Raw genomic sequence first — 17,997 nt, 5'->3', positions numbered from 1 at the left:
TTTCTGTTTGTTCCTTATCTCATTGCTGTTCCCAGTAAATTGTTCTTATCCCAGCTAGGGATCTTTACCTTTTTTCCTTCAATGGAAGGTGGGAGGGCAACGAGCACCAGCCGGGTTTTAGCGAGAGCAGGAAATTGGGGAATCCCATTCCTGAACCCCGGCCCCTGGAAATGGAGCATCCCAGCTTGTGCCAGCCCTGGTGGCCATGGCAGCAGCCTTGGGAGCGGGTCCCTGGCTGGGGCTGAGGGAACCTCTTCACTCTGGTGCCCAGGGACAGGAGTGGAGGGAGCGGCTGCAACTGAGTCGGGGCAGGCTTAGGTTGGATCTCAGGAAAAGGTTTTTGCCCAGAGGCTGCTGGGGCACTGCCCAGGCTCCCCAGGGAAGGGTCACAGCTCTAGGGCTCTCTGAGCTCCAGCAGTGTTTGGACAGCGCTGCCAGGCCCAGGCTGGCAGTGTTGGGGTGTCCTGTGCAGGGCCAGCAGTTGGTCTCCATGAAGCTGCCCAGGGACTGACCATAGCAACAGGGGCTGGGGATGGTTGCCATGGAAACTGACCATAGCAACAGGGGTTGGGGATGGTTGCCATGGAAACTGACCATAGCAACAGGGTTTCCTGGTGATGGTTGCCTTCTAAGGATGAGATTTGTCACTGGACCTCAGAGGGGTTCCATGGGGACTTTCCAAGAGTCTCCAGGCTGTTCAAGAGCTGGAATGTCACACACAAAGACAGGGGCTCCATGGAGCCATCCCAACCATTTCTGGGGATGGCAAAGAGCCGTGTGGTCAGAGGCAGTCACAGCCATTCCATGGTGACATCCCAGGGCACCTTGGCCTGCAAAGGCACCGATCTGTCACAGGCACTCACGGGGGCTCCACAGTGACATCCCCAGGCTGCCAAAGAGCCAGGATGTCACAGGTACTCACAGGGGTTCCTGTCATGGGCAGAGTGGGATCTTCAGGCAAAAGCTTTATTTCATTATTGGAGAAACTCCTGCTGAGTCATGAGATGGAGACACACAGCAGCCACCATGGGTTCTAAAACCCCTGCAGGGCCCCCAGACTTCTAAAATTCCTTTTAAGAGAGGAGACTGGGAGTGACTGGATCCAATCCCGGCCCCAGAATTTGTCAAAGGTTTATGTATAAACTATTGGACAGGTAGAATTGAACAATTTGTCAATGCAATTTTTCCTACAGGATTAATGATGGAATACCAGATATATTTATATAAATACAATCTGATCATGATTAGACAATAAGCTCTTAACCAGAGTTATTTACTCCACAGTCCAGAATCTATAACAATTATAGGATATTCTGCTCTAGGAAGCAATTTTGAAGTCAGCAGGGCCTTGCTGGAGTGGTTTGAGCCCATTGCAGGCAGAGCCTCCTGCTCCAGCAGGAACTGCCTTTCCTGTGCCAGGAGCAGGGCAGGTCCCGCTGCAGGAACAGCCCCAGGCCAGCCCCAGCACAGGGAAGGCCTCGGGCACAAGGGCAGAGTGCCATGCTGGGAGCTGTGCCAGGGACAGCCCGAGGCACCAAAGGCACCTTGGCAGCAGCAGCTGCTTGCAGGGCATGGCCAGAAGCCTCCCTTGGCACCTGGCCTGGTGGCCAGCGCTGCAGAGCTGCTGCCTCAGGGCTCATTTCTGGCTGGGCTCTGAAAAGCCACTTCTGCTCCAGGACCCTGACTGGGAAGCCATTCGCCCAGCACCTTGGGGACAAGATATTAATGACAAAACTCTTCATGCCAGCAGATGTTGGAGGGTGCCACGGGAGACAAGACTCATGATATCATGATCATCAAGTCTCAGTTTATTGTGACAGATTACATAGTTTATATATGTTTGTTAATTAGCTCATACATATTGCAAAAGTTGAGCTCATGATTGGTTGCTATGTGACTTGTACTATTATCTTAAAACTCTGCTTGTGATTGCTACTTGCCTGTCCAGCTGGCCTTGCAGTTAGAACAGCTTAGCACTTCTTTGTTCTTCTCTATCTATTTCTACATACCAAGCAGTTTCAATATCCTGCTTTCTGCACACCATCTGCTCTTCAGGGTCATGCGAACTTTGCAGCAGTCACGTAGCCCTCCCTACTTGGATTAATTTTACAGTATCATGTCCCCTGCTGTACAACCATTCTTCTGCCAAGCTCTCTTCATCTCCCCCGTTTTCTTTTTGTATAAGAAGATGTGCATTCAGCATTTTCTGCAAAAGCTGTTGTATCAGGCCTTGTAAGCAAGTAAACACACAGGGCAAAACAAGCAAAAGTATTATAATTATGCTTAGAACTATTATGCTGTATTTGATAATGTCTCTTAACCATGGTCCGATCCCCAATCCCTTCAGCCAGCATTCTAGACCCAATCCGTCCTCCACCTTTAATTGTTGAGTTAGCTCAGTCAATTTTCGTATTTGCTTATGGATAGATGTAGAGTGATCAGATAAGTTCATGCAGCACATTCCTTCAAATTTTTTACAACTATGACCTTGGGCTAGAAGAAGTAAATTAGTGGCAGCTGCTCTGTTTTGCAGAACTGCATGACAGATACTACCTATATTTGTGGCAAGCTCACTTAATATTTTAGATGGAATACTAATTTATTTTTCTGTCCAGTAGGCTAGGATTTTTAATTGTGTGAGAGCTTGCACTGAAGTAACTCGTGGGGTGAAAAATGAGGTTAGTATTACAGAAGTGCACCCCACTTCATATTTCTCATGTTTTTGATTGTTCTGTTTAATATGAAAGGAACAAACTTAATTCTAAAGACAAACTATATTTATGATAAACTTAATGTTATGCTTTTGATTATCTAATTGATTGTATATTATTATCTATAAAAACTCAAAGACAGAGATTACAAACTCAATACTAAAATTCTATCAGATGACATTTTCTCAACTCTTTGTTCTCAGAGACATTTTTGGTAATTAAATCATTACTAACATTTCTATCTTTATACAGTGATTTTTATCTATATCATATTTGAAATAACATTGATTCACATAATGTTCATCCTTCTTGGTATCTTGGAAAACACTCGGTACTGCTGTACTTTTTCATTACGTCTTCTGACTCTTGTAAGAAATTGGGAAGATGCTGTTGAAATTTTTGCTGTAGTGTTGCGATCCTGCCACCGGCGGCGCTGCTGCTCTCGGCGTTGTCGCTGCCATGGCAACCAGGACTGTGCCGCCATCTCCGCCGCCATTGCTGGGCGCTGCGGGGAGATGAGGGGCGGCGCCGCCTCGCTCCCGTCCTTGTTGTGTCACCTTGTGGATGGGAGAAGAGACACCCCCGCCACGGCCGCGCCCCGCCTGCTCCGGCTCCAGCGCGGCTGAGCCCCAGGAACGCCCCTCTCCCCCCTTGCGCTGCTGCTCGGCAGCAAGGAGCCTTCCGTCTCTCGGCTGATGTCTGCTCCGCCCCGGGCTCGCCTCCGGCTCGGTGCTGGCCGGCCCCGCTCTGTCTGGCCCCGCGCCCGCAGCTCCGCGCTGCCGCTTCTGCGCTCCGCCCGGGTGGCTGGCCGGTGCTCACCGCCGCAGCCCGCTGCCTTAGTTCTGCCAACCTCCAACCTCCGCGGGTTGCTGCGCTCGCTTTTCTTCGGCAAGGCAGCACTCCCGCTCCAGCTCCCGGCCCCGGCCACGTCCACACCCGCCGTTTGGGTTCCTCGTGAACGCCGAGGTCTTCACTGCTCCAGCGGACTCTCACAAACAAACAACAATGCGAAAAGTATTTTTCCTCCGTTGGAAACGGCCCAATTTGGAGTCTGGAGACTTTTACTCTGTTCTACCTGATTCCTGTTCACAAAAAGTGAATTTGGGATCCCAGTCCCGTTGCCATAAAGCAATTTGGATCTCAATTTCCAGCACCTCAATGCTACTAGTGTCTATGGGAGGTACAGGCATTTCAGGAGCAGAGATGGGAACGGGAAAATTTGTGAGAACCGGAGGGTTTGGCTCACTGGAGAGAAGCGAGGATTTACATTCCTTATTTTTCTCCAGAGCTGTCCGTATCACTTCCACCGCCCTCTTTTCTGCCTGACACATTAACAATTCGTTATCAACCACTCTCCAAAGTTTACTCATTTTCTTGCCCGGTTTATCCTCATCTAACACTAATTCCCACAACTTATCCCTATATCTTCTCCATTCTGAAAGTTTATGAACACTATGGGGGTTAACGAAAAAGCCGTAAGACTCAGCATGATGCAATAGCGAGGGGAGATCCTTATCTAAGTCAATCCCCCTAATCTACCTTTTTCTAAGAGAAGCACTAAATAAATCATATGCTGCTTGCCTTTCCATGATTACGTCGGTACCGTTGCTGGCTCCTTCAGGCTTCGGCAGCACGTATCGGCTGAGCTCGCTGCTGCGGTCACTCAGGGCGCGGAGCAGAGAGTATCGGCTCTTTCGCCATCCTTCCAGCCGCAGGACCCGAACCCCAACGCAGCACCTCTCTCGCCTTAGGCTCGGATCAGGTCCCTGCTTTCGGGAGCCAGTTGTTAGAGGGAATGCCGCGGGAGACAAGACTCATGATATCATGATCATCAAGTCTCAGTTTATTGTGACAGATTACACAGTTTATATATGTTCGTTAATTAGCTCGTACATATTGCAAAAGCCAAGCTCATGATTGGTTGCTATGTGACTTGTACTATTATCTTAAAAGTATCTTTATGATCGATACATGCCTGTCCAGCTGGCCTTGCAGTTAGAACAGCTTAGTACTCCTTTGTTCTTCTCTATCTACTTCTACATACCAAGCAGTTTCAATATCCTGCTTTCTGCACACCATCTACTCTTCAGGGCCATGAGAACTTTGCAGCAGTCACACCTGAGAACCAAAATGATTTTGTGAAAAATACATGTTATATGGCTCTGTGCAGATAGTTACTATATGTATTATGTTATATTGATTAGCTGTGCTGTATTAACATTTTAACAGTATGGTAAATGTAGCTTTGTAGATAAAATGAAGCTTTAGTAGTTAAAAGAGAAAATATGCATGCAAGGGTTTACGAAATGAGAACACCTAAATTCGCTCTAGGAACACTTAAATTCTCCAGACAAGAGGAATTTATGGTCTTCTTACTAGAAGAATCTAATTTCTTCAGGCCATGCTCAGACTGGAGGATGCCGTGGGGATTAAAAAAAACAGTTGACATACAAAAGACAGAGTTTCTTGTTGAAATAGAATGTATGCATAACCATGAAGGATATATGAATATGCAACAGTGTATTTTTTTAGGGGTGATTCCTTTATTCACAAGATATGCTTGTTGTGGCTTAAGTGCCCAAGAGACCATCCAGACATATGTAAGTCTTTGTTTTTATTGTCTTGCAATTGTCCTAACTCTAAATTTTTATTAGTTTAATTGTATTCCTACTTTTATAACCATTTTACTAGTATTAAACTTCTAACATTTTAAAAACCAAGTGATTGGCGTTTCTCACAAATTCCTATCAGGAGACAGAGAACCCATTTAGCATTTCAATGCCATAATTAGCTTACAATCTGTCCTCGGAATAAGAAACAACCAGACAGCTCCAGCTCCTGACCTTCCTGCCGACCAAGCCACTAAAATGAGGAACAAAACATTTCACCAGGGGATGGGATCAGATTATCTGTTGGCAGAAAAAAACAGAAGTTTGTGGAAAACTAACTTACTCAAACTGATGTAGGCAAAGAGATGACAAGAGAAAACTGCTAAAAAAGATAACAAAGGAAATAGGAGAGCAGTTTATGTATTGCTCCAAACATGGAAAGGATGGAAATGAAAGACGGTTCCCCGGCTCCCCAGCAGACCAGGGGTTAAACGAATGCTGCTTCTCCTCTTCTGTGCTGCAGCAACTCTCATCTTTTTACCATGCTCCACACCTTGGCAGTGCAGCTCATCCAGCAGCTGAGCCAGGGCATGCAGGTGGCAGCCAGGCCTCCTGATCCACAAACGGCTACAAAAGGACAGGGAATGAGGGCACCGAGAATAATCCCAAAACCAAAGAGGACCCGGGAAGAACAAAACAGAGTCAAGGAGTGAATCTGCCTAGAAATAGGGCCAGGCACTTGTAGAGAAGGGGAGAAACCATCAGTTCCAATAAATGTTACAAATTGACCCAGACAGCTGCTCATAGTCCCGCCACATTCCCGAACTTCGAGGAGAAGAACAAAGACTTAACAGAGCCATGAATATCGGCTGTTCTACAAAAGGAGGGTGCACATTAACGAGGACAGGCTCCAGGCGCATCGGGAAGTCGGAACCTTCCAAGGAACTCAGCCGGTGGGCAAAGGCAGAGGGAGATGCGGCCGGAAAAATGAGGATAAAAAGGAGGCTGCGGGCTACAAGCACGGCAGAGAGCGCACGGCAAATGCCCCACGGCCTCTGCCCCTGCTCGGCAATAAAGTCACTTTGACAGGACTCCTCGCTCTCCGCCGGGCACACAAACCTCCGGCGACGGGAATTTCCCCGCCCGCTCCCGGCCGCGGGGCAGCCCCTCTGTCCTACCCACAGCAGCCGGGCCGAGCCAGCGCTGCTCCGGCAGCGGCTCCTGCCCGGCCCCGGCGGGAAGGAGACCGCGGGCAGCCGCTCCCGCAGCGCCCTCAGCCCGGGGCCGGCACGGGCCGGACACGGCACCGGCGAGCCGCCGGAGCCCCCTGCCGCCCCCTCCGCCCGCAGCCGGCCCCGAGCCCCCGCAGAGCCCAGCGCGGCTCCCACCTGCGCCGGGGCCGCCTCCGAGCTCCGCCGCCGCCGCCTCACCGCGCTCCGGCCGCTGCCGCCGCTGCCGGGCCCGCACAGCCGCTCGGCCAATGGCGGCGCTGCGCGGCCACGGCCGCCCTCAGCCCGCCGCCGGGGCCGCGCCGCGCCCCGCTCCCACCAATCAGCGCGCCGCAACCGCGACTGACGGCACCGGCGGCCAATGGCAGCGAGCTCGGGGCGGGCTCTGCGCACGGCCCCGCCTCGCCCCGCGCTCTCGGCGCCCCCGGGCTGCGTGAGGGGAAAGCCGGAGATGAGGAACAGCCCCGGCACGGGCCCGGGCCCGAGCCGGGATTGAGCTGCCCACACAAACAAACTTCTCCGCGCCTCCCGCCACGGCTTTCCCGGCCCTGCGCCTCCCGTGCCTCCGCCTCTGCGGGAAGCCCAGGAGCCTCACTTCTCCTGCCCCTCTTTAGCGCATCAGTGCTTCGCTTTGATTTCCCCCGAAAAGGGAAACCTGCCCGAAGCCCTGTGGGTGGGTGGGGCAGGGGAGAGATTTCTGTCAGAAAACTCCAAAGACTCGGAGCAGGAGAAGGAGAAGTCAGTGCAGAGCCTTAAATGCAGCTTTCCCCACGCCTCCCTGCTCCCAGCTGCACCTCCTCCCCCGGCAGGGCAGGAGACAGGGAATGGGGCCATGCTCAGCTCATCCCCCGGGGCTTCTCCCTCTGCTCAGGGACAGGAGTCGTTCCCTGCTGCACCCTGCGCTCTCTCCCGGCCGAGACTTCTCCAGGAACTTCTCGGAGCGGAGTCCATCCCCTGGGCACAGCCCCCTCCGAGTGCTGCAGCGTGGGTCACTGTGCCACGGGCTCAGTCCTGCCAGGACAGGCTGCTCCAGCGGGGCCCCTCTGCCCGCGGGCTCACAGCCTCCTCTCAGGCATCGCCGAGCTCCAGCCCGGCTCCTGCAGGGGCTGCAGGGGATCTCTGCATCCCCATGGACCTGCAGGGGATCTCCGCATCCCCATGGACCTGCAGGGGGATCTCTGCATCCCCATGGACCTGCAGGGGGATCTCTGCATCCCCATGGACCTGCAGGGGATCTCTGCATCCCCAGGGACCTGCAGGGGATCTCTGCATCCCCATGGACCTGCAGGGGGATTGTGGCAGTCCAGGGCGTCGCTTTGGCTGCCCTGAAGTCCTGGGTCCCTGGCAGGGGTCAGGAACCCCTCTGTACAGACCCCCCATAGACACTGTCTCTGATCTCTGTCCATGGAAAAGAGTTTTCAATCTTACAGGATGAATTACAAGCTCTGTTTGATATAAGTAATAAGAAAGTATGGCACGTGTGCAAAAGTAAAATTTTAGGATTCTCGATAAGTGGCCCAAAGGGGACAAGATGGAAGAAATTGCATGTGTCTTGTCCTTTTTCTTCTTCATGCCCTCCATGTTTCACTGTAGTTTTGGCATTTTTCTGTTGGTTTAGGCTGGGGACACACTGTTCAACGTAGGTGACAGATATTGGCACATTATTGTAAATATAGCACAGGTAGTTTCTGGTATTTAATGTTTGTAACATCCCACTGAGGACAGAGCCCCACACGCTGCCTTGCAGGACAGAGCTGCGGCAGGGCAGCAGAACATGTTAGAGATAAACAGAATAAACAACCTTGAAACCAGCACAGACGATTTATTACTTCTTCTTTGGCAGCAGGGCTGACAGAGACTTCCTACAATCTTGGAACCATCAATACCACAGATTCCAACAGGGGATCTCTGCATCCCCATGGATCTGCAGGAGGATTTCTGCAGCCCTACTGTAATATATGTTATGGAATTATTCGTGCTTACGTAAAGTGTACAGGTAATAAGTTGTGCTTGTATAAAAATATTCTCAAAGTTATAAAAGACCACAAGCTGCAGCCGGGGAAAGATTGCAAAACCACAGATGGCAGCAGAAAGAAAGTCCTAATACACAAAAGAAAATTTCCACCAGAACCGGCAGAATTTCGCACAAAGAGCTGGGCATTTTGCACAGAACCGCCGGAATCGCACACAAATATTCGGGAATTTTGCGCAGACCCGCCCGGACGGCGAATCCCGGAGCCGCCCGCAGCGCGCCCCGCATGGCGGGGGCGGGTCCCGCCCCTCGCAGCCCTCACCTGCCGCCCAGGTGAGCTGGTGCAGCTCGGCCGAGGTGTTTTGTGCCACTGCGGGAAGGCGTTCTCGCAGCGCAGCGCGAGCGGCGCCTGAACCCGCACCTGGGCCCGCGGCCTTCACCTGCGCGCAGCGCCGCGAGCGCTTCGGGATGAAACAGCGCTGCCGAGACATGGAACCCACCCCGGGCTGCGGCCCTGCACCCGCAGCACCTGCGAGCGCACCTTCGTGTGGAGGGACGGCTTCGTCAGGCACCGGGACACCTGTGCGGGGACAGCTGGCACACCTGAGTGACACCTGGATGACACATGGCACACCTGAGTGACACCTGAGTGACACCTGAGTGACCCCTGAGCGACACCTGGCACACTTAAGTGACACCTGAGTGACACCTGGCACACCTGAGTGACACCTGAGTGACACATGGCACACCTGAGTGACACCTGGGTGACACCTGAGCGACACCTGGCACACCTGACACCTGAGTGACACCTGAGTGACACCTGGCACACCTGAGTGACACCTGGGTGACACATGGTACACCTGAGTGACACCTGAGTGACACCTGAGTGACCCCTGAGCAACACCTGAGCCACATCTGAGTGACACCTGAGTGACACCTGAGCCACATCTGAGTGACACCTGGCACACCTGGACACAGGTACATCACACCTCAGTAACACCTGAGTAACACCTGGGTGACACCTGGGCACAGGTAATGTTACAGCTAGGGACGGATGTCACACCTTGGCACAGGTGATGTCACACCTGGGTGGGTGCAGGGACACAGAGCCACCTGTGCAGGGACACGGTGATGTCACGTGCGTGACATTATCACATCTGGGGGATGAGACACCTGGGGACGGGGGGGAACATCACAGCTGGTGAGGTGACATCACACCTGGTGGATTTAGTGACATCACACCTGGTGGAGTGACATCACACCTGGTGGAGTTGGTGACATCACACCTGGTGGGCTGGAGAGGTGACAGGGGAGGGGACAGGTGGGCACGAGCAGTGATGTCACGCCCAGATGAGCCTGGAGGTCACACATCTGGATGATGTCACAGCTGGGCAGGAGGGGTGTGTGGACAGGTGATGTCATGGCCAGGTGAGCTGGTGATGTCACACCTGGGTGGGGGGGAGGTCATAACCAGGTGACACCACACCTGAGTGGAGAGGTGATGTCACACCTGGGTAGGTGGGTGATGTCATAACCAGGTGACATCACACCTGGATAACCAGGTCCCACCCACACCTGGGCACCTGGAACCCTCACACCTGCTTTCCTCTCACCTAGATCCCTCATACCTGAGTCCCAGCCCACCCAGATGTTGGGGTGCCTGCCCACCTGGATCACCAGTTCCCAGAACACCTGGGCATCTGCACCCCGCCCAGACACACCTGGATCCACCCAGGACACCAGGATCCCTCCAAAAAACACCTGGAGCCATGGAGGAACACCTGGAACTGCCCCCAGGATACCTGAGACCCCTCCCAGGCACACCTGGATGCCTCCTGAACACAGCAGGAACCCCCAGGCACACCTGGATTCCCCCAAAAAACACCTGGGACACGCCCAAAACCACCTGGAAATGCCTCAGGGACACCTGGATCACCCCTGGGACATCTGAACCTCCCTCAAGGACACCTGGATCCCCCCAAAAACCACCTGGGCCCACCCAAAACCCACTTGGACCCACCCAGGAACACCAGGGACCCCCCAAACTCATTTGGACCCCCCCCAAAGCCCACCTAGAACCCCCTAAAAATCCCACCTGGCCCCTCCCCCGTGACATCACAGGTGTGGTCCTGCTCCCCCACTAGCCTGGGTTTGAAATTTTGGGTCGATTTGTGGCGATTCTTGGTTTCCATTGATAAAACTATCTACTATGGGGCGGGGCCAAGGTTGATTCGGGGCGGGGCCTCAGGGGGGGCGGGCCCAGAACGCGGAGCTGGGAATGGGGAGGGGCGGGGCCTGAGGGGGCGGGGCGCTCGGTGGGCGTGTCCAGCAGCGAGGGGCGGGGCTAAAACACGGGGCGGGGCCCAAGGGGGCGGGGTCAGTGTCTGGGGGTTCGTCCTGCCCCCACCCACCCCCCCAAATTCCCCCAGACCCTCCCTCACCGCCCCTCCCCCACCCATGGGACACACCCCGAAACCTCCCCAGCCCCTCCCCCCTCGGTCCCCCGGAGCTGTTTTCACCTGGGAACCCCCAAATCTTTGGGAATTCTCACCTGGGACACCCTAAAGCTCACCTGCACCCCTCCAAAATCTCCTCAGGACCCTGCAAACCTCACCTGGGACCCCCAAACCTCACCTGGAACCCCCCAAACTCTCACCTGAGACCCCCAAACTTCTCCTGGGACCCCCAGACCTCACCTGGGCAGCTGGGAAACCACAAATCATTGGGAATTCTCCTCTGGGACCCTCCAAACCCTCACCTGGGACCCCCTAAAGCTCACCTAGGACTTCCCCAAAATCTCCTCAGGACTCCCCAAAAGCGGCCAAAGGTGGGGCGGGGCCGGGGCGATGATGTCACCTCTTCCTGTTTTCCCTCCCCAGCCATGTTCCCGCGTGTCCCCAAGTGTCCCCGGCCGTGTCCCCTCCCCGGAGTGTCCCCAGCAGCCATGGAGCCCCACGAGGTGCGACAATCCCGGCTTGGGGGCGGGAGGGGACTGGGGGCACACGGGTGGCAGAGGGACAGAGGCGTGGCAGGAGGGGACAGTGGGGACACGGGGGGGGGGCAGAGGGGTGGAGGGGACTGAAGGTGGCAGGAGGGAACAGGGAGGGACAGTGGGGGATGAGGGGGTGGCAAAGGGACAGAGGGGACAGCAGAGCCCTCCAGGGAGGGGACAATGGAACCCTGGGAGGGCACAGGGGCCACTGTAGGAGGCCACAAGTGCCACCAGGTCCCTGACACCTCCCTTGTCCCCTCCCAAGCTGTCCCCCCACCAGCTGCTGGAGGCGATGGTGGCCGTGGTGGCCACACTGGGCAAGCTGGTGGCCACCCTGAGAGAACTGATGGCCACCGTGGCCAGGCCGCACAGGGACGTGCTGCTGGCCGTGTCCCCAGAGTTCCTGCGCGTGGCTGTGGGGACCTTGATCTTTCACCTCCAGGACGCCCTGCGCCACTACCGTGTCCCCTACCTGTGCCACCGCCCTGTCCCCTCCCTGGGCCACCGCCCTGTCCCCTCCCTGGGCTGGACCCTGGCCCACCTCGGGGACACCCCAGGGACCACCTGGGCCGATGTGAGAGCCCTGGCCAGTGCCTGGCGTGTCCTGGACAGGCTCATGGACAGCTGGGCCCGGCTGGCCAAGGGGGCCACCAAGCTCTGTGACGCCTGCAGGGATGCGGCCACCAGGAGCGGACAGCGGCTGGAGCTGCACCTGGGGCTGCTGGGGGACTTGGTGGCCGCGTGTGACGAAGCCACCGCGTTCCCCCGGGAGCTGCAGCGCCGGCTCGGGGACATCGAGGCTGCCCTGGAGGGGACAATGGAGGTGTCCCCTGATTTCCGTGTGGCCTTGGTGGCCACAGTGACCGAGGCTGAGCAGCTGTGGGAGGCCAGTGCCCGCCTGGCCACGCGTCACCTGCTGGGGACACTTGGGGACATCAACACCCTCTTCTTCTGTCCCTCTCCTGGCCACGGTGGCCGCGTGGTGGCCGAGCAGTGCCAAAGAGCCTTGGAGGACATCCCGAGGCTGCTATGCACAGAGCAACATCACCACTGGGCTGTAATCAGGCCGGTGTCACCTCTGCAGAGACTCGGGGACATCCTGATGGCACTTTGGGAGCACTTGGGGACACTTTGGGAAGGCGTGTGGCGACGCTGGTGGGGGCAGGGGGGTGAACGAGCCTCCCCTCAGTGCCCTGCAGGAGACCCGGCTGGGATTTGGGGGCCGGGGGGGTCCCCAGGCAGCCCCCGCTGCTGAGCACTGACCCTGCCCAGGGGGGTGCCAGGACCCCCCAAAAACCGCACCCGCACCCCCTTCAGTGCCCCCGAACCCCGTCGAGCCCTGACCCCCCCTCACCGGGCACTGGGACGAGTGGAAACCCTCCCTCAGTTTTCTGGTGGTCGAGATGACCCCGAGATTGTGAAAAGTCCTTTTCTCCCAGCCCACGCGGGCAGAGAAGGAGTCGAGATGTGGAGCTTTGCTTCTCAGGGCCGTTTATTTTCCCTTGTCTCTAACACGCTTTGTCTGCTCTGCTGAGCTCTGTCTGGCAGCTCGGTCTGTGGCAGCCTCCCTGCCCTCAGGGCGCTGTTTGCCTTTTACACTAAAAACTACCTGTACTGTGTTTACATTAACGTGCCAATATCTATAATTTATGTTGGACAGTGAATAGAATAGTGTCATCATCTCAGCAAGACATGGAGGGCAAGAAGAAGGAGAAGAAAGTCAGGACACGCCCAAATCCCTCCATCTTCTTCCCTTAAACCCCGTATTGTAAAACCCTAAAATTTTACTTTTCCACCCTGTGTTAATTCACCTACCACGCTACTCAAACCCTTGTATTTTGTAATTCCTCATACAAAGTTGGCAATTTTCTCCAGGGGCTAAAACCAAAGCCACTGTTGTTCTTGACACCGTGCCAAGGTCTCTGAGCCCACTGCCAGGGTCTCGAGCCATCCTGGCAGCCAGAGGAATGTCCTGGATTCCGACACCCCCCAATTACCGAGCAGTGGGAGCCCCCCGGGCACTGTCCCCCCCTCACCAGGCACCGGGATAGGGACCGAACCCCCCTCAAACCCTGGGAACCCCCCAGGCACCGGTACCCCCGGGCAGCACCACCCCCATGCACCGGGACAGGGACCGGGTCCCCCTCGTGCTCTGACCCCCCCAAGCACTGGGCCTGGATTCCCCTTTGTGTCCCCCACCCATGACGGAGGTTCCATCCCCTCCCCTTTGATCCCCCCAGAGCTGTGGGACCCCCAGGAACAGTGCTGTGACTGGGGGGGACCCCAAGCACTGAGGGGGCTTGGGGGGTTCACCAGCACCAGGGGAGTCCCTTAGGGTTTGGTCTTTCCCCCCCCCCCCCACCCGCCCCGTTATCTCCCAGGACCCCCTGTTATCATCAGGGTCTCCCCCAGTTTACTGGGACCCCCCCAATACCTGCTTCCCCTCTTCACCGATCCCCCCAAAAGCACTGGGACCCCCCGAGCCATGAGCCCCCCCAGTGCACCAGGACCCCCACTCACCTCCCATCCCCCATCCATGGGAACCCACCAAAATCACAGCAGCACAAGGAGAAAAAGCCAACACCTTCCCCACACCAAACAGGGATCACCAGGAACACGGATCATCAGGGCTCTGCCCAACGGGGGTCACTGGGGATCATCCAGGCCTGATCCTCCCATGGGGGATGGAGCTGCAGCAGCACACCAAGCTCTTCCCTCACTTCAAGCTCTTCCCTCACTCTGAGCACTTACAGGGCTTCCCTTAGTGGTGCCTCTGTTGGTGCTGGGTCAAGTTTGAGCTCATGGAGAAGTTCTTCCCACACTTCCCACACTTGTAGGGCCTCTCCCCGGTGTGGATGCGCTGGTGCTCAGTGAGGTGGGAGTTTCGCTTGAAGCCCTTCCCGCAGTCGGGGCAGCGGTAGGGCCTCTCCTCTGTGTGAATCCGCTCATGTAGGAGGACACTGGAGCTGGTCCGAAAGCTCTTCCCACACTCCCCACACTCGTAGGGCCTCTCCCCAGTGTGGATGCGCCGGTGCACGGTGAGGTAGGAGTTGTGCTTGAAGCCCTTCCCGCAGTCGGGGCAGCGGAAGGGCCTCTCCTCTGTGTGAATCCGCTCATGGAGGAGGAGATGGGATCTGGTCCGAAACCTCTTCCCACACTCCCCACACTCGTAGGGCCTCTCCCCAGTGTGGATCCTCTGGTGCTCGATCAGTTGGTAGCTCCAGCTGAAACCCTTCCCACATTCCAAGCACTTGTGGGGCTTCTCCCTGCCATGAGGCTTCTCCACCAGCTCCGAGCTCCGCCTGGATCTCCGCCCGCCTTCCTGGCTCAGGGGGGCTCTTTCCTACCTGAAGCTCCCTGGGCTGGGTTTGCAGCTCCTCCTCCTGCAGCATCTCCGGGGCTTTTCCTCCTCCTCCATCCAGCCACACCCAGGGAATGACAAATCCTGGTTTGAGGGAAAAACAAGAGGAGAGCTGCTTGGACTGGAAGTTCCTTCTTCCCAAGTTCATCTCAGGAAGTCATTGGGAATCTTGTGTCTGTAAGAACCTCCAAAACACCAAGATTCAGCCCAAAAATCCCACAAACTTTAAGACACAAATCAAAACCTCCCCAAACATCACAGCTCAGCAAAAACCTCCTCCAAAATATAAAGATTCAGCTGCCACATAAAACCAAAGCACCAACATTTAGCCCAAGCAAGCTCAGAAACACCAAGATTCACCCCGTGAAAATCATGGATCCACTTCCACAGTCACCTGCTGCATGTGGAGGGAGCAGCGCTCCTGGGGCTGGGGGAGGCTGCAGACACAGGGAGTGGTGGAACCTTCTGCTACTTCCTCTTTCTGCTCCTTCTCCTCCTCCTCTTGTGTCTCTACTCTTCCTCACACTCCTCTTCCTCCTGCTATTCCTCCTTCTCCTGCACAATCCCACCTTCTCATGCCACCTGCACCGTTTGACCATTCTGTTCCTCAAGCCTGCTTCTCCTTCCCTTCTCCTCCTGCCCCCAGGCCCAGCACCCACTGCCGGCTCCCTCTTCCCCCCAGACCCACCGCATCCCAGCGCAGGGGCAGGGATGGAGCTGGGGCAGGTCGGGCTGGGGCAGCGCTGGGCTCTCGGCCGCTCCCGCCCGCACTCGGTCCCCACTGCAGCCGCTCCCGCCAGGACAGCGCGGGGGGGCCCGGCCTTGGCGCTGCCCCACTCCCACCTCCCCAAATTCCCCTCGCGGGGCCATGGGGCCGAGGGGGGGCGCAGGTGGGTCCAGGTGGGGAACGCGGGGAGCTGCGAGTCTGCCTGGCAACTGGTGAGTCATCAGCGCCGCGGGCTCTGATTGGCTGAGCTCTGCCCGAGCCCTGGGGCTGCAGCACAGAGGGGACACCCTGCTCCAGGGGGGATGTCCCACAAACGGGGGACCCCATGAAAGGAACAACAGGAAAGTGTCTTTACAAACAGATGCTCTGAATCTGCTCGGACATAGGGCCAGGGAGCTGTAAAAAAGGAAATGACAGGAGACACCATCAGTTTCAGAAAATGTTATCAATTGATGACACAAACTGCTGCTCAGCCAAGGTCCTTCCCTATTCATGAAATTCCAGAAGAACAACAAAGACTTAACAGAGCCATGAATATCGTTTGCTATATAACAGCAGGGAACATATCAAGGTATGTAGTAGGTGGATTGGGAAGTCTGTACCTGTCAAGTGCTTCAGCCAGTGGGGAGAGCACAGGGAGATGTGGCCAAGAAAGTTCAGATGAAAAAGAGACTGTGTCCTCCAACAATTGGAGATATCCCATGGGGAATGTCCCATGGCCTCTCCCATTTTTAGGAATGAAATTCCATTTACAGGACTCCTCTGTCTGCTCTGTGGACAGAATCGTCTGGTGATGTCAATTTTTCCGCACACCCTGGGGCTCATCCCGAATTCCTTCCACCCTCCAGGGCAGCGGGCAGGGAGGGCAGCTGAAGGTGCCTCACCCACTTTGGGTGATCAGCTCCCTTGGCTGGCGGCGGCACCGGGGATTGATTGGGGACCCGGGAGTGATCAGGAGACAGACGAGTGACACATCAGGGGGGTCTGTGAAGAGTCAGCAGGGAGAGAGCACTGAAAATCTCATCAGTGAGTGCCCGGGATCTTCGGGGAGTGAACATGGCAGGGCACCCATGGAGGGGAGAAAAGGGAAAGCCAGGGAGGGGTCCTGGCCAAAGGGATGATGATCCCAAAATGTCTCTGAAGGGTCCCTTGGGAGAATGTTGAGGTAGTTTGCACATTCCCCCAGAGCTAATTAAGGACATGGACACCCAGGGAGGCAACAAGGAAAGTGGAGAAGGCATTTAGACAACAGGGGATGGATGGTATTCGTGTCCTGGGAAGGAATCAGGTGAAGGGGAGTGTGCAGCAATATGGTTCTGGCAAGAAGCAGCAGGAGGAATCTGTGTGGTAAGAAAAAGGATGATAGCAAAGAGGAGGAAGAGAAAAATACTCTGGATTGGGATGTTTTTCCACAGAGTCTTAACCTCACAATTTGCCAGCTAATATTTTGAAGTCCCAGTTGCCCAAGACAAGAAAAGCAGGAGGTCAGGATGCCAGGGGTTTCTCTGCGGTGGCAGCGGCAGCACCGGGCGCAGAGGTGCGGCACCGGGAGCACGGGCTGGGGCCTGTGGGGAGCTGCGGGGCCGGGCCGGGGCTGTGGGGCAGCCGGGGCTCAGCGCCGGGCGCTGCCTGACCCCACCAGCCCCGGGCAGGGCCGGCAGTGGCCCCCGGCCCCCAGGAGGCTGCGGGACGCCCCGGCCGCTGCCCGGCCCCGGGGAGCTGCCGGCCCTGCCCGCCGGGGGGGCCGCCTTTGGACACTGCGGCAGGACAGGCACCGGCTCTGCCACACGGGCTGGGCAGGGACCCTGAGCACAACGGGGAAAACAAAGGAACAGCTGGGAAATGCAGAGTGCACATGGAAGGATCAGGATTTTCTGTGCAGGATTTGCTTTGGGTCCCTGCAGAAAGGAAAGGTTTTGCAGAAAGCTCAGCAGCTCTCAGAGGATGAGCACCCACAGGCAGTGACCGGGGCTGCAGGAGTGGCACAAGAAGGCCCTGCAGCACTTGGGCACAAAGGCACAGCAGCTGAAGGCAAGAAGGGATGAGCAAAAGGCCAAGCTGAAGGCAAAGGCCACGGCAGAGTTCCCACAGCCCCTGAGGGATCAACCCCAGGGCCCAAGGGGGCCCCAGCACCCAGGACATGACGGGGTCGGCCACAAGCACCTGGCAGAGGCATTGCCCTCCTGGCCAGGGCAGAGCCCACCCAAACAGCCCCTGGGAAGGAGTCAGGGCTCCAGCTGCAGCCCACAAGGACACTGCAAGCACAGACAGCAGCACCCTCAGCAGCAGCAAGTCCACCCCTGCATGGACATGGATTGTCAGGGCTCTCTGAGCTCCCATCCCACCGGGGACCCACCACACTGGAGCCCTGGAGAACACTCAGTCTTCGTCTGAAA

At 56.2% G+C, this 17,997-nt stretch overlaps 1 protein-coding gene and 1 long non-coding RNA gene across 2 annotated transcripts in view; both read right to left on the bottom strand.

The window, feature by feature from the left end:
* LOC144246355 (uncharacterized) overlaps positions 1–17,238 on the bottom strand; it is a 374,059-nt gene extending 356,821 nt beyond the window's left edge. The window contains exon 1 of the mRNA XM_085565239.1: positions 14,034–17,238. Within this exon, the coding sequence (XP_085421365.1) occupies positions 14,034–14,051 (18 nt within the window). The 5' untranslated portion in view covers positions 14,052–17,238. The remainder of the gene's footprint in view (positions 1–14,033) is intronic.
* Positions 1,788–6,438, bottom strand: LOC146764322 (uncharacterized). The gene is made up of 2 exons (XR_014950931.1): positions 4,756–6,438; positions 1,788–4,477 (listed from the first exon to the last, which is right to left on the bottom strand). It is a non-coding gene; the product is annotated as an uncharacterized LOC146764322 (long non-coding RNA).
* Positions 17,239–17,997: the final 759 nt, after the last annotated feature.

The sequence above is a fragment of the Lonchura striata genome, chromosome 35 (assembly GCF_050655825.1).
Source record: "Lonchura striata isolate lonStrDom1 chromosome 35, ASM5065582v1, whole genome shotgun sequence".
Classification (NCBI taxonomy): domain Eukaryota; kingdom Metazoa; phylum Chordata; class Aves; order Passeriformes; family Estrildidae; genus Lonchura; species Lonchura striata.
The sequence above is the reverse complement of the archived record's forward strand: the minus strand, read 5'-3'. Positions and strand labels throughout refer to the sequence as shown.